Genomic DNA, 17500 nt, shown 5'->3' with positions numbered 1-17500 from the left:
GGGGTGGGCAATATGGCATTTACAGACAGATAGATAAATAGATAATCTATTCTTTATTTTAATGCTGCTGTTCTATCATTCAGACATTCAGTGTAGGCTGCTGTAATCTGCGCCCGGACGTTTTTGACCAACGCACGCTTAACAAAAGTCAGTTTGAAGTTTTTTGGTTCCTACCCACCTGCTGCTGCATTGGGGCTGCACTAATTCTTGGTTTACCGTGTTTCCGCCCGGATGTTTTTGACCAACGCACGCTTAACAAAAACAAATGTCCGCTTTTTTCTTTTGGTCAGGCGGAACTGTCTTTGGGATGTAAATGACACGAAAATTACAGAAATATTAACGTGACTGCAGGGGTGGCTAAGTAATGGAATACGGACATTACCGCGAGTGACTGCAAAGAGTAAGTGTAAAATTATTTGCTTAGTTACGATTAGCCATTTTGGCTAACTCCCGCTAACGGTGTTCCCTTCCGGTGTGGTCCGGTGTGGTTCGCTACTGAAACGAAATATGGCTAAGAAAATAAATATAAGAGCCAAATGTATAGTGAACAATTAAAAGTAGACGAAACAAAGAATACATGCGTGATGGAATTTGTGGCAAACTTTGTCTGAAAATTTGACATGTGTTGTGCCAGAACATATAGCTACAATGGAAAGAGGACAATGAGACCATACGTCCTCTTTTACCCGGACATGTCCTCTTTTGGGGGGCTGTCCGGGTTTTTTTATTATAAAATCCTTCAAATGTCCGGGGTTTTGAGAGTTTGGGTAGCGTGTACTGTAACTGTGTATCAGTAGGGAGGGACGTATCTTAGCAACAATGAAAGCGCTAACTCTCATTGGTCGTGTCATGACTCATGAGTAAATGAGCCAATGAGCCAGGTTTGAATTCTGGGTAGGACAGGGACGTTATGGATTGCAGCTTTAATTATCATGCTTAGATCAACATGTTCGGCTCTTGGAACTTGTATTGGAATCCTGCACAGCTTTGATTGTCGCATCTGGCAGAATTATTATGACATATGAAACTAAGACATACAGTTGGTTGGCTGTTGCATCAACTCCACCATGCCAAGATCCATTTTCATGTCATTCCACATGTCCACTTACTGTATGGTAACTTTCTCAAATCTAGAGAGAACTGCACTATATTACTTACCTATGCCAAGTTGGTTTAAGAATCATACCGGCGGTCTGGCATGTTCAGCCCATTGACTAGGACTCGCAGTATACTGCCTTCCATTGTTCAAAGCATACCATTGTATTTTTATTTTCATTTTTGAGAAAGCGATTCCATTCATTGCAATATGATATGAAAATCAGCTTGCAAATACTTGACACTGGTTATAGCTATACTGCACAACTACAGTAGATAATCCAACACAAATTTCACTATAAGTTATTTTATTGTTGTGTTTTAAAACATTTTATTGTGCAGATTGATTTAAGAAGTTTAACTGTTTAGTAAAAATTAACTAAATTATTCAGGTAACCTTGGTAACGTTTGAATGACTATGGAGAAGATAGTAAACTAGTGTTTCTCAATGGGGGTGGTACAACCCCTCAGGGGGCATTCAGAGAACATCTGGGCCGATATGCCCATATATAGGCATTTGCCCATATATTATATCATAACTTCGGCTGGTTCCCTGTCAAGATATGCACTCCAGCACAAATGCTTCGCAACTCCTGCAGTTGAGGGCCACTCACCACTGGGCAGATTGCATTCAACCCTCCTCACAAACCTTTTCACATTAAATGAAATCTGTCTTTAGTAGCTGTTAGTAAACTATTTGACAGGCTACTCTGGATTAAGCTGATGGTGTGAAAGATGAAGACAAGCCCAGCAGGTCTATATGTACTAAGCAGAACTAGGGAGAGCTAACAGAGCTGACTTGTGAAAAAGAGAAAGAGGAGTTTGAGAAGAGGGGGCAGTGAAAACAGCCCTTCGTCAGAAAGGTTGATACAGGTGTGTGAGAAGCATAAGCCTGCTTGATTACACCCCCCCTCCCCCCAAAACAAACACACACACACACACACACACACACACACACACACACACACACACACACACACACACACACACACACACACACACACACACACACACACACACACACACACACACACACACACACACACACACACATGCACACACGCACACACACACAGTCCAGACCCCTTGAGCTCCAGAAGCCCCCATGCTAACTTATTGCCTGTTTCCTCGCTTCGATGCCTGGGCCCAGTCATTTGGGTTAATGGTGCTTGCTCAGCCCTCCATCTCTTCTCCGTGGCTATGGTGTGGTATGACTTCCCCATCCTCCACCCCTACACAACACAACGCAGCTGCAGGCCTCTAGACCCCACTGACATATGTCCTGTCAAATATAACACTGCTAAAATCTCTCTCGCTCTCTCTCTCTCTCTCTCTCTCTCTCTCTCTCTCTCTCTCTCTCTCTCTCTCGTTGCTCTCATTTCCCCTGTTTCTCTCTATCTTCCTTGAAGCCCCCCCTCTTCCTCTCTTTGCACAGGTGGCTGTTCCGCAGCCTCCCTCACATGGAAGCAGGCTCCTCTCGTTTGACCAGGGGCCCCCGGCCTTTAAAGCACTCCACTGGGAGCCACCACCAAAAACCCAGACTTGTAATGCAAATGTGCAGGCTCAATTGAATATCTAAGAAACCTGTGGCCCTTCACACACACACACACACACACACACACACACACACACACGCACACGCACACGCACACGCACACGCACACGCACACGCACACACACACAGGGGCGTCACAGGGGGGGTGTAAGTGGGACTGAGTTACTAGGGCCCCCCCAAAAAAAGAAAAAAAAAAAAAAAAAAAAAGTATTTTTTTGGTATTTTTTAAAGAAAAAAAATCTTACGGGGCCCACAGTGAATATTTTTCCCCAGGGCCCAGAATGTGGTGCTACGCCCCTGCACACACACATGCGCATGCTCACACACATGCACGCACCAGAACCCCTTGCTTTCTCCCTCATCCTGCTCCATCCTCTCGCAGGGCGGTGTTATTTTTGGCTCAGTCTGGGACATATGTCATTGCGGAGTGCGTGCAGTGCCTGGTTAATTAGGGCTACCTCAAAGCGGGCATAAAAACGGAGGCAATATTTATTAGGCAGCACTTTAGCTGCTTGTCATGGGTGCGTGTCAGTGCAGTAAAACAAAGTTTGAACGAGTGAGTCAGAAAAGCCAAATATCGGTGCCCTGCTGCTCACAGAGAGATTGACATGTCTTTTTTACACGTTAACTTTCTTTGGCCCAATTCATAACTGCACCCTGATGCTCCATGTATACTCTCATGAAAGATGTATCGCTCTCCATGTCATATTTATTTGTTGTAATCAATTGGACAGAGTGATGTTTGTCCACCGCTGCTTGCTGTATAGACTCTCCTAAAGGGAAGGGTACAGTATTTGTCGTCCACTAATGTGTGATAATTTATAACGGCCATTTTGAGGTGGCTATGTAAACGAGGGCTTGTTTAATTTAGCACTGAAAGCTAATAAATCCTAACGGTAGTGAGTGTAACGTAAGCATGCCTGTTGTGATGAAGATTAGTTATCCCCCGTACACACATACTAATGTGCTTCTAAAGGAACAAGCCATGTATTTTAGTTTTATTTGTATTTTTGTATTTCTTTTTTTTTTTTATCAAATAAATGCACACACAGAACACAGATGAAACAGTAAGAAGAAATCCCATTGTTCTGATGTGAGGAGATCATTTATATCGTGTAGTAAAAAAGAACCAATGTCTTCTGTGTATTTCTCCGCAAAATGTTGACAAACGATGACATCAACCGTCATAGGGGGTTCAGAATTGGTGAAACTTCCCTTTAGGTAAAGCCTAATATCTCCCTTAACCAAATGAACCCTAGTGTCCATATTCTGGGGTGAAATTTTGACAATCTACACGCTCACAATGCATCGTGATCTACAAGCTAACAATACATTGCATCATACTATGGAGTATAACTTAGGCTTACGGTTTAACCCTGACGTTCCTAATTTGGGCATGTCATTATATAGGTCTACTTTTTTGAATGGGACTTAAGTGCTTAAGAGATGGCAATGTGTTTGCTTTCTCAGTACTGCAAACTCTCACCTACAGCTCCCAGCATCCTCCACCCAATTTCAACTCTGAAAACAGTGCACACTTGTGCAGATCCAGGAAGATCAGACAGATGTAGTGAAGCTAGAAAGAGCACAGTTTTCCCGCTTGTGTATTTATATCACATTGCGTATCAGACTTTGCTACAGTGTGCTGTCTGGGTGGGTTGATTTCAGGCTTTCTGGTTGCATCATTCCAGGCCTGGGGGAGAGAAGGGTTGTGGTTAGATGCGAGAGTGCCAACACTGGCCATGTGATAGGCATTACCTCAGAGCTGAGGTCTGTGGAGATGATTATGCTTTAAGAGCTTTCTAATGCTCATTAACACTTCTGGCTCCTCTCACTCCTAGGTTTAACTCCTGGCTACTTCTTGCTATGGCGGGGGGAAACTACAGTATATATACATGCACACAAACATAAATATGCATGCATAAGCACTTCAGAATCAGTACTCACGTACGGTATGACGTGTGCTCTGGCTTTGTCTCTGTAATTCCTTCCTTTCTCTCAGTCTGTCTCAATATCTTCATCTAGTGTGTGTGGTTATTTAGACCCATGTACAAAGTTAGTCAGTTTTCACTCTGGTGGTGCAAAATCAAACCTGAAACTTAAAATTCTAAATACAACCGGAAGCCAATGAAGGGTTGCCAGGACAGGGTGATATAATATAATCTACACACACCATGCACTCTCAAATTTGTGATTAACTGTCACTTAAATGGAAAAGGACTAAGTATACCTCAAGTTTAAATTTGTGTTTAATTTTCTGGAAATTTTCTCTGGAGATATATGAAGGACTGTCTGTGCAATTCAGAGTGCAGTGCCATTCAAATGAATGCCACAATGCTCAGATATAATCCAGACCCTGTTAAACCTCCATAAACTTCGACTTAGAAGGCAGCTACCGGTATTTATTTATAAAACCACTTAAATAAACGACTTATTTCTCATTCGGCACAATTTGTCATAGAGAGATTCAAAGCACAGCCACTGACTCATGTCTATGCTGCATAGTACTCAGGTTTACTGCTATTTTTGGCTAATTATGAACAAGGATCAGTTACATGGCATTTGAGGAAATCACAGAACATGTACAAGTTGTCTGTCTCTGTACTGGAGTCCCTTCAAGTCACAATATAGTTCATGTGGTTATTGGAAGTACAGAATAAATACTACCAAGCATTGCACAGATATGAGACTGTGAATGGCTTATTATGTGGTTGTCCTCTTCCCACTGCATGGATGCAGGAATGTAATCATGGTGAAAGAAACAAGATCAGTGTGTGTGTGTGTGTGTGTGTGTGTGTGTGTGTGTGTGTGTGTGTGTGTGTGTGTGTGTGTGTGTGTGTGTGTGTGTGTGTGTGTGTGTGTGTGTGTGTGTGTGTGTGTGTGTGTGTGCGTGCGTGCGTGCGTGCGTGCGTGCGTGCGTGCGTGCGTGCGTGCGTGCGTGCGTGCGTGCGTGCGTGCGTGCGTGCGTGCGTGCGCGTGTGTGCGTACATAGTGAAAATTCTATTCGTTGTATACAATAAAGTACACTATAATTATATTTAAATTATTAAATTATATTACATCACCTTCTCTCATTTTGTACGATGGTTTTGTGCCATAACCATGTACAAAATATTCCGACAATGATCTCATAATGAGACTGTGTGAGAGTGTGTGTACGTGGTTGTGTGCCGTGTTGCTCACCAAAAATAGCAGATCTAAAAGCTCACAAAACTTTTTTCTGAGTGCAACATGGTGTGCAACTACTATAAATCACCCTTTAACCACTGGCCCTGTTGCACGTCCTGCATGCTGGTAACAGGATAAATTGCTTCTTGATACTAATTTTCAACATTGAGGCATGGAGAGAAAATATAATGTAGGCTAGTTCCTCAAACAACAATATAACCTCTATCTCAACAATAAACACTTACAATCTTACCTGTGTCCCAGTTTCACCACCTGTCCAGCATCTTTGTAACACCTTAATCCACTGATAAAAAAAGTTGTATGATGTTTTATAGCAGCTATGACTCAGAGACTAAACATGTTTGAAAATCATTTCTCATGAAACAACAATTTGTTTATCACAGTGAGCTAGAGTATTTTGAGTATTTGTAAGACATCCTTGTGTCCATTTTCTTTTATCACATTTTGTTCAAAGTGAAACTAGGACACTTGGGCACAAACATGACCAATGGGCTTCCACTTCAACTTGGGGTACAAGCAGAAAATGTGCGCTTTGCACTGCAATGCCCGGGTTATTGCGTGGGTAAAATAGGTTCTCTCTCTCCCTCTCTCCCTCTCTCCCTCTCTCCCCCTCTCCCTCTCTCCCCCTCTCCCACTCCCCATCCCTCTCTGTCTCTCTCTCTGCCTCTCTGTATCGCTCTCTGAACACACTCTGATGAACCAAACCTCCCATCCCTCTCTCTGTCCCTCCCTCTCTCCCAAGCCCTTTCTTCCTCACTGTCTCCGTCATCGGGGATGTCCAGATATAGGCATGTGACGTCATTCACAACTGAAACTGCTGACAATGGACACAGGATACTGATTTACACTGACGACGGGCATGTCCATATTTGGGTATAATTTGCCCGAATTGCGTAAGGCAGTTTTCGCTGACGTCAACCGTTGCCTAGCAACGCCAATTTGCGGTCAGACATGTCCATTTGAGCACGATCTGGCCACCATACCGCACAGACGCACACCCGCCACATCCATCTACGTGACTTGACATAGACAGATTTTTATTTATTATCTGTTAGTTTTCAGACGACTGCACATCATTAAAGGGTGGTGTGATCAAGCTGTGATTGGTGATGTGTCAAGAAATAAGATCTGTAAACAGAGAAATTAACAGATTCTAAACTTATGTGTCCAAATAACTGTTGTCTGCTGCAGAAGACATGAACACGTGGAGTCTCATATCCATTTGTCTTATGCTTAGTCTCACCGTAAGATGGGGGGTTTCATTGAATTCTTATTCAGGTGCAGGCGATCCACCCAAGTTCGGTGACTATGAAGCTCAGAGACACTGGCAAGAAGTGGCCTACAATCTCCCCGTTCAGGAGTGGTACTTCAACACCACTGACAACGACTTGAACTACTGGGGCCTCGACTACCCTCCTTTGTCCGCCTATCACAGCCTGCTCTGTGCTCATATAGCCAAGATAATTAACCCTGAATGGGTAGAGCTGCACACATCAAGAGGATATGAAAGCCCAGCACACAAGGTGTTCATGAGAGCCACAGTCCTACTGGCAGATCTGTTGATTTACATCCCTGCGGTTGTTATATACTGCTTTTATCTATGTGATGGATCCTCCAAGAAGAAGGTTTGCACTCTCCTCTGTTTCCTGCTCTACCCTGGTCTAATTCTCATTGACTATGGGCATTTCCAGTACAATGGAGTGAGCCTAGGCTTGGCCATGTGGGGGGTGCTTGGTCTGGGTCTGGGATGGGACGTGCTGGGATCCCTTGCATTCTCCCTGGCTATCAACTATAAACAGATGGAGCTCTACCATGCTCTGCCCTTCTTCTGCTACCTACTGGGAAAGTGTGTGAAAAAGGGCCTTACAGGACCAGGGTTGTTCCTGCTGGTGAGGATCACTGTGACAGTGTTGGTGACTTTTGGCCTCTGCTGGCTGCCCTTCCTGTCTGACCCTGGCCAGGCCTTGCAGGTGGTCCGCAGGATCTTTCCCGTGCAGCGAGGGCTGTTTGAGGATAAAGTGGCCAACACATGGTGCAGCTTGAACGTCCTGATGAAGATCAGAACCATCCTGTCCACTGATACCCAGCTCTACCTCAGTTTTGCCACCACTCTCCTGGCAGCGTTACCTTCCTCTATTAAGCTTTTGACAAAGCCCACATTCTGGCAGTTCAAACTGGCCTTGGTCAACTCTTCCCTGGCTTTCTTCCTCTTCTCCTACCACGTCCATGAGAAATCCATCCTGCAGCCTGCCCTGTCTGTTTGCCTCCTCTTGAATGACCTGCCCTTAATGGCCATTTGGTTCCTGCAGGCCTCCACATTCAGCATGCTGCCTCTGCTTCTGAGGGATGGTCTGCTGGTTCCGTACATCGTGACCTCATTGGCCTTCCTCATGTTCAGCACCTACCTGCTGTCTGCCCTGCAGCGCTGCTCTGAAGACGAACTGAGACTAGGGGCTTGCTACAAGCTGCTGTTCTTCCTACCCAGACTTGATATGGCCTTCATTGTCAGATGGACGTTCTACATCAGCATCGGTGCCATGGCTGCTCTGAGCTTTGCCAGTGCGGCTCTAGCCCCTCCAACCAAGCTGCCCGATTTGTTTCCTGTCCTGGTGTGCGGTTTCTCTTTCCTAAACTTCCTTGGAGCTCTCCTGTACTTCAACATTGTCCAGTTCAGTGGGCTACCCAGCAGAAGAACGCAGAAGAAGGCTAACTAACATGAGTGGATGTATTCTATATCATGTAATATTTCTTCATGTCGCTATGCAGGTGCGGACGCTTCAGAAACGTCTCAGCAAACAGGGCTGCGTGTCCACAGAAAGTGTTTTTTTGAGCTGCCAGCGCTACTTAAGCACTTGGCACTCTTGGTTAATAAAGCACTGTGACAAGCAGTGGGACTCTGCGCCTTGCGCTGAAAAGTTGAGAATATTGTGAGTGTCTAAAAACCATAGGAAAATGTGATGTGCGTTGAATTGCACCCTGAATTGTTAAAAGTGGTCAAAACGAATACGACAAAATATGACATGAAAGTTATGTTGTCATGGGGTGCCAATGGCCTAGTGGTTAAGGCACATACCACAGGCTCTAATGCCTGACAACAAGTCGCAGGTTTGATTCCCGAGCCTGATGACCTTTGCTACAGTACGTGTCACTCCCCGTCTCTCTCACTCCCTGTTTTCTGTCTATCTCCACTGTACTATACAAATGCAGAAAATCCCAAATATTATCTAAAAGAAAGTCATGATATCATTTGAAAGTAACATCATTCTTGCCACAGTCCCAATCATAGCACAGAGTTGCTTCACTCATGCAACCTTGAAGTTGGCATCTTCAGATCTAACTTTAGTCTACAGGTGGCCAATGTCTGTAGTGTGAATCCAATGCTAAGCACAAAGTTACCAAAAAGAACCAAAAGGACTCACAGTCAATACTTTTTTTTATCCTTCATTTACAGTAACCATATGGTAAACACATTGAGATTTCAATTTCTTTTTCAAATAGGCCTAGACCAAGAAGGAAACATATAAATTAGTTTCACATTATAAGCATTACAACAAACAAATAAAAACAAGAATACACAATTAAAATACAAATAAAAGCATATACAACTTTATTGAAAAAGAATTATTGAAAACAATTATTGTCAATTCAGAAGTCATATTTTGAACAATTTTCATTGTATTTTTTCTTTTGTAAAAAAGAAGAAGAAAGAAATGTGTTGGAGCGTAGAAAAAAAGCTATACTTGACCAGAGGAATTAATTACTGTTAGCCTTGGCTAGCATTTTGTTACCCTTGATCAAATTACTTTTAGTTGTGCAGTTGTCTGACAAAAGCAACAAAGATGGTATTATGCTATATTGAAACACAAAATCGGAGGCAACAGAAAGTTGGCTTTTTAACATTACAGACAATGGAGAGAGATATACCCTAGGCCTGCTTAAACAAAGTCTATGTTAATTGTTGATCTAACAGACTGCCCTTGCGCTTTGGAGGAGGACATTCGGTGGTTTTACATAAACCATAATATCTTGCGGCTCTCTGTTGCCAGAAATACTGCCAGTAGCTGAATCTGGTTTTAAACCGTGTCTCGTTAAAAAGTGCCCACAAACTCCTTTAATTGCTTCACAAAAACAATATTTTCCTACATACCTTTAAAGGTTGGTTAAGTGATATTTCCTTGTTGAAATAAGTGTCAAATAGCTCTATATTGTGATAGGAATCATTGCTACAGAGTGTTTGTTCAGTACAGGGGTCTTCCTGTCTCTCCAGCTCTCTAAGTAAACAGAAAATATGCATTTTGAGGTCGGGATACCAATCGTATCCAATCAGGAGAGAGAACCTACGAATGTCACTATATTCTATTTGCAACAATACTGTTGCTTATATGCTCTACTTCAGTGTGACACCTCCTTTCGGTAGAATAATTAGGAAAAGGAATATTTTAAGAATGTAGAACCATCTAAACACTTGAGTTTCCCTATTCTGGGTGCGAACATTTGTCAAAAATAGCTGATCTAAGCTAAATGTTGTTGTGAGCTTCTGGATCGGCTATTTTTGGCGAAGTTGTGGAGGGAAATACCAGGATCTAGTATAGTGCCCTGAGAGACCCCGGCTAGTAAGGACCATTATGAAGGACCATATTGGTGCAAAAAAAAAAAAAAAAAAAAAAAATGGTTGTGTAGTTTCTAAAAACATGATTCACACTTCTATTCTTGCCAAACTCCATAGCTTGTTCCCCGAATCGAGTTTACAGGAGCAGCCATATTGATATTTCTATTGGTATGAGAAATGGCAGCCATGGACTCCATATTTTGGGGTTTTTGGGGGACAAAATGAGGCCTATAAAAGCTGCCAGACCAGGAGACGTGGAGACTAAGGGCTATATACCAAACCATAGCATCAACCCAGCCACTAATCATGGGTTACTAAACCAAGTCTTGATAGCTGGCATATTTATGAACGTGTGGACTCAACAGGGAACTAAGTGAAAATAGTCACTTATCATTTACATCGTCTGTTCGTTGGCTGACACAAGGATTCACAGCGTTGTCAGTGATTGTTGGACTTGACAATGGTTTTTCAGTGTTGAGTGAGTGTCAACATTTCAATATCCTACCTTTTTCATTGACCTAGCTTTCCTCCTCATAAACAGTATAGATAGACTATAGGATTATTTTCCTGCAAAAGCTTGTAATGCCTAACTCACCTACTGCCACCTCCAGGACTTCCATTATTATAGACATACTTTTGAGAACAGACAATGGCATACGTAGTTTGACTGAAGTTGAAAGGTACATTAAGTTCTGTAGCTAATGTACATTATGTGTACATTGCGTACAGACAGAGCCTTTCCTAATCATAATAGGTCCTTCTTCTCTGACAACACAGACTTAAATGTACTTTAGTGCTAAGACGAACTCAGGAGAAGCCTACATCATCCACTGATTTGATTAATTTGATGAATGTCCATCTGGAGTTTCCATCAAAGAGTGGTTTGAATATCTCAACAAACCTCTAATTCTAATACATCCACCCCTCCAAGACTTTTGTTGATTAAATGATACCACAAGCAAGTCGAGGCACACTTTAGGGGATTTATTCAGCAAAGAAGCCTAATAAATATATTACTGCGAAGCTGAGGTTGAGAAATGGCAAGGGGACATACTGGTTTGTTTTGGCTTAGGAACCCTGTTCGTTTCTATAGTATGCAGACTACTGGTGTGGAGCCGCTTTCTTTTATTTGACTATGTGCCTCACTGTGAGAGAGGAAAAAATGGCTTTGTATAATCACCAACCAGCCGTACGGCCCCCAAAAAAATGTTGGCAACCGTTTTTTGTGCAGAACATTAAAAAGAGAGCAAGAGAGAGAAACAGGGGGAGAGAGAGAGAGGTTTCTGACCGCAACTCATAAACCGCACTTTATTTAGACTGGCGTTCACCCATTATTTGTTCACAGGGGCTTTCAGTCAGTCTGAGGGAAATATGTTCCAGCATCTGCCGGGTGTTGGGGGTTGGGGGTTGGGGTAGTAATGGAGGGAAAGGGGGTATGATGGAGGAGAGAGTGAGAGAGGAGGTGGGATGAACTCTTGCCAGGTGTGGGTCGTTGCCATGGCATTCCATCAGGCGACTCCACTGCGCTGCGGCGGGCTCATCAGTGGCTGAATGCCAATGGGAGGGTTTAGGCTTGCTGGAGAAACCAAAAGTGGCTCTAAAGCAGTAACCCCCGCCCCCCCCCCCACCCATCCCCTCTATGAATCCATAGAATGTACCATTTGACCTGTGCACACGGTGTGTGATTGACAGAGTGAGTATATAATGCACTCAAGGCTCAGCTCTCCGTTAAGTGTGTCACTGCGAATTCACACTGACGTTGGAAGATGGTTGGCTTTTATATTAGATTCAATTGCAGGAGTGAAGGTTTATGTATGTGTGTGAGTTTATTCTCCCTGACCAAGCTTAAAGACAGCCCTCATAGTATCAGCCTGCATGACTTTCATTTTGTCTCAGTCTTTAAAAAAAAAACCCGACATATTCCAGCTGTGATCATGGTTGGATTGGCGGTTTGTTCCATATGTCAAATTCATATGGCAGGACTTGTTTGAGATATGCCTCAAATTCCAGCCATTACTGTCACTTTGTCACTACTATACAATTTGGCTACAATACAAATATACCCTATCATCCTCTTGATAGCAGTTTTCCACGTGCATAAATATGATGCGGTATTGTTAAGAGATGTCATCACCATCACTGATATGAAGCAAAAAGAAATCCCTACCTCTATTCACCTTGTTTGCTTCGGCAAGCAACTGTACATATTCAAAACAAAAACAAAACAAACAAAAAAAACAGCAAAGGGCCTCGCTCACCGCAACTCTTAGCAACTGTTGCTATGTATAACATTGTTGAACTCCACCTCTCGCTCGCTCTTCAAATGCGAATGACTAATCCATCACGCAGTGCACTGAAAGCTCTCGTTGAGGCCTCTGGAGCAGCCTGACACCCCCCATGACCCTCTCCTGGATGTTTCCTCATTACTTTATAATGTATTCACACTTATGCTTCCACAGCACTCGCCCTGGCCTCGTAATGGGAGGAAGCAGCGAGCTGTTCCTATGCATACAGGCTCTGCGCAATTTCCACTTCATCTTATTAACAAAAAACAGCCAGGCCCGGCTTCTGGCGGTGCCGTTCCAGGGCTCACCAGGCTCTGCTTTGCGCCGCCGTCAAATTTCCTGCATTGTGCCGACAGGATAGAGTCTCTCAGCATCAGTGGGGGACCTCCGCTGGCCCCTGGGAGATGCTGTCATTATGCATGCTTGCAATCACGGGAGCTGAATACCTTGGCTGGAAGTGAGAGAGACTGAGAGAGGGAGAGAGAGAGAGCTATAGGACCGGGTAGGGAAATGGAGATTGAGAGGGAATCAATGTTTTGTCTCCTTGGCGGTGTTTTGAGCCCTCCGAAATGCATGTGCTATCATAGCGATGTTGTGTTTACCGCAGCGGGGGGCAAACACAGAGACACAGAGGAGAGGCGCGGATACGCCAGACACAGTAAAAATGAGAAAAATACATGCATTATAGAGGACTCTCTGTATTCACTTCACACAAGCTGAGAAGAGGAGAGCAGGGGGGAAAAAATAATTTCAATGTAAATGGGAGACAAGCAGGGAGTGTGTCTTCATATCGGCTTTTGAGCATCATTCTTTTGCTTGCACCACAGAGATATCTACCAGAATCCCCCGAGATGAGTTTTGCCGGGAAGTCAGGATGTCAATGTTAATTTTCTCCCCGTTGCTAGGGAGACACTCTCTCGCAGAGGGCCCTGGTTCCCTCCCCCATGGTCACCAGGCTTTCAGTCAAAGAACCCTTTCTGTTGCCAGTCTTCTCAGTCAGCTGTGTTGTGTAATCAGACATAGAAGAACATCTCAAATCAGGCAGGCTCTATGGATCAGGAGACCCCTACATCTGGGGGTTTATATTGATTTTCAATGGGGGAGAATGTCTGCTTAGTGAGCTATTCAGTGTGGCTATGTTAGCCCACATCCAATCCTCACGGTGATTGTCACGCCACCCTTTCAGTGGGAGAACATGGCGGTGCCATTTCTTACACGAAAGTCACTTAAGCAACAACTGGAGGTGCTTTGAGATATCAATACCATGCCCCCCTTTGAGCCGGAGACCTGGCTGTTAGCTGCATCATAGGAAAATTGCTAATGCGAGGACAAGTTGCCAGGAAAACATTGTAAACACAACATCTTTGGCTGTTGCGGCTACTTGGAAATTAGCTTTCAGCCTCCATAGTCAGCTCTCTGATTGACAGGTTGTGCTAGTTATCATGTAGCACAACAGGGGTGAGATGATATGTTGTATGACTTATACTGCCTTTCATCTAGAGCTATTTTTCTCCCTTACAAATGGAGGCATTACATCCTGATGTCACTTAACAACCTAGGTCCATAATGATGTTCTGTGATACTTAGAGATATTTCATATTGATCATTATACATTTGAGCAAATGACATACCTCAGGCACCCCTGCCTAATTAACTTGATTTTTTCTCAAAATGTTGAGCCATACACTGTGATGTCGTATTATATCCACTATAGCCTCTTTCAAACATAATATAGTATACAATGCTGCAAAATGAATCCCAGATATAATTTATTATTATTATTATTATTGGTAGTAGTAGTAGTAGTAGTAGTAGTAGTTGTAGTAATAGTAGTAGTAGTATAATAGTAGTCTCAGTAGTAGTAATATGATTACTACTATGACTAATACACAACTCTGTAATGTGTCATTGATATTGTTTTGTTCTGACTGGACAGCACTTGGGATCAACTCCTGTTGTTTTTAAGCGTGCTATACAAATACAGGTGACTTGACTTGACGACTACTACTACTACTAATAATAATATACTACTAGATAATAATAATAATAATTATTATTATTATTATTATTATTATTATTATTACTATTACTATTACTATTACTATTACTATTACTATTACTATTACTATTACTATTGTAATAGCAATAGTAATAGTAATAGTATAAATAATCATAATAATAATAGCTAATTGTGCCTGTTTCCAGTAAGTGACGGTATGGTTGAATCCTCAGCGTATCCAATGAAGGAGGTCAGCTGCTTGTGATGCCCTGCAGATATATAAACAGCAGGGAATGGTGTCCTATGGTAAACCATCCCATAACAGAAAGGTCTTATGTTCAATTCAACCTGAGGCCGTGTGTCCTGAGAAAGTGCCTTTGAGCAAGTGTTCATTGTAAGATTGGCGTCAGCAAAAAACAAAGCAAAATGGAAATATTCCACCAACATGAAGCATTGGTTTGAGATCACACAATTTTGTCCAGATGTGTGACTAGTCATGAGTTTTCTATCTGACCGTGAACTGTACAGCTATGAAATTATAATGAGGACTGTAAAAATGAACTGGGAAGCCTTGATTTTCAGCTTATGTAGCAGCACAGATCCATTGTTTATTTTGTTCATTGTTCCCTGGTGCCTTCTATCTGTAACTCGGTTCATCATACACATCATTTTGAAATCTATATGATATTATTAAAATAAGCACCCAAGAAAGTCAGCATCATTTCAACAGACTTTATTCAGTTGTGAAACAGTGTATTTATTTATTTTTGCAATTGAAAGGATCAATGACATTTCAGTTAGATGGATTACAGCACAGAGTAATTACAATATAATTACTTATATAACATGGTATTGCAATGCTGCTGCAGAAGAAATTAGAGAGTTTCGTGAATTGAGTTAATAGTAATGCATTGCTATTTTAAACTTTTATTGTTATATAGAGTCAATGGTGATAGATAAAGCAAATCCCCCCCAAGAAGCAGATTTTCGTTCATGCCTTTTACATGGAAATTGTCCCTATAGCCCTGAGACAAGACTTCAGACTGATTTCATCTGAGTGCATATGCAGGCAACGTATAGTTCCATCCGAGGGCTAAGCAGGCAAAATACAAAAATGACAGGGATTTCACCGCTGAATCCTTTTAGCAGGCCACTGACAGATGAATGAGGGAAAAGCAAGAGAGAGAAAAGAGAGGAGAGAGTGTAGAGGGAGGGAGAGGGAGAGAGAGAGAGAGAGAGAGAGAGAGAGAGAGAGAGAGAGAGAGAGAGAGAGAGAGAGAGAGAGGGCAGAAACAGCAGACAACCAATTTGGGAGTAATGCAACTAAAAACTGACAAGTGTAATTTCATCCATCTGGGCCGATGTGTAAAAAGCGCTGCTCCGAACATTCCCCATGATTCCCCCTGATTGATCTTCCCCCGGTCTGAAACACCTATTATTAGCCACGAGCCTAATAGCACCAGGATGGCTCACTGCTCTCCCAGGGGCCAATTCTCCGGTCATCTGCCCCTCACTCACCACAGCTGTGGAAACCAACCAGGGAAAGAGGGAGGGTGGAGGAGGAGGAGACCAGGGGAGGTGGGTAGATGGGGAGGAAGGGTGGCGGTGATGGGGGTGGGGGGGGGGGGTGATGTTGATGGTGTGGTGGGGGTGGTGGGGGTACAGGGGATGGTCGAGAGTTGGAAACAGGGATTGGGTCAGGAGGAGAAAGAGAGGGTGTGTAGTGTTCGGGGGGCTAAGGAGTAGGGGAGAGGTTGAGGAGAAAGGTAGAGTGGATGTGAAGAGGAAGATGGAGAGGAGACAAGGGGGTAGAGATGAGGATGGTGAGGACAGACTGATGAGTGGACATAGAGGAAAGGGAACACAAGAGGAAGATGTGATCAAAGCAAGAAGGAATATTGCAGAAAGGGGGACGTAGGGTGGAGAAGAAGGAAAACAATATTTATTATAAAATATATTTTTGGACTGCAAGAATGACAGTTGACAGTTGTTCATAAATTTGTGAATTGTAAATAAGCCCTATTCCAGTAATTCCATGGCAGCATTTTAACATCAAACAGGACTGTAACCAAAACCTAACCAATGGGTTATATTCATTTTTCAATTCTTGGGTGATTCTGCTGTTCTTCTCAGCAGTTTTGAACAACATAATATCACTCAGAAGTTGTGCTATAGTGATGACTTGGGACAAAATCTAACCATGTGTCACCTGTTTGACGCAATGGGAATCCCCTGTCATGTAATTTTTCAATGCTCCCGCGGTAGTTCTGCCCACTGGGGAATGCGGAAGTGCCGAGCTCACTACCAAATAATAGGTTGACCCGACCGCTAAGAGCATTTAAAACAAGGCAGGTACACCGTCAGTAGTGGACTTGAGCCCTGTGAGGCACCCCCGAGCAAACTGTTAGGCGAGCGAGTGGCCATGCCGAGCGGTTTGAAGTCTGTTTCTGCTACCGATAGGCAGAGAAACATAAATCATCCATCCTCGTCTACGTGTAATGCGACAGCACCGTCCCATTGCGTCAATGCCTGCCGCAGGGGAGTCCCATTGCGTCAAATGGGTTCTTCCGCATGGTCAAATCCTGTCCCAACTCATCAGCCGTTTGATGCAACGGCTGTACGCTACCTGGTGATGCGTATTCTTAAAACTAGTTGTAATACCCAAGTTGCAGGTTATGATGTTTTGTTAGCACCTTATAACAAGACCAAGTCTATATACTGTTACCTCAAGTACACTGTTGCAAAAATGTAACTGTGTTTACAGTATT

The 17500-nt window shown here is 43.2% G+C and overlaps 1 protein-coding gene across 1 annotated transcript; it reads left to right on the top strand.

Moving 5' to 3' along the window:
- Positions 1 to 7035: 7035 nt before the first annotated feature.
- On the top strand, positions 7036 to 8553 carry LOC308094689 (dolichyl pyrophosphate Man9GlcNAc2 alpha-1,3-glucosyltransferase-like; the record flags this gene model as incomplete). Its single annotated transcript, XM_080441461.1, has 1 exon — positions 7036 to 8553. The coding sequence occupies one exon, from the start codon at positions 7036 to 7038 to the stop codon at positions 8551 to 8553; it is 1518 nt and encodes a 505-aa protein (XP_080297587.1).
- Positions 8554 to 17500: the final 8947 nt, after the last annotated feature.

This window comes from Gymnoscopelus braueri (genome assembly GCF_963280865.1).
Source record: "Gymnoscopelus braueri genome assembly, chromosome: 11".
Taxonomy (NCBI): domain Eukaryota; kingdom Metazoa; phylum Chordata; class Actinopteri; order Myctophiformes; family Myctophidae; genus Gymnoscopelus; species Gymnoscopelus braueri.
This window is presented reverse-complemented; position numbering and strand designations above follow the sequence as displayed.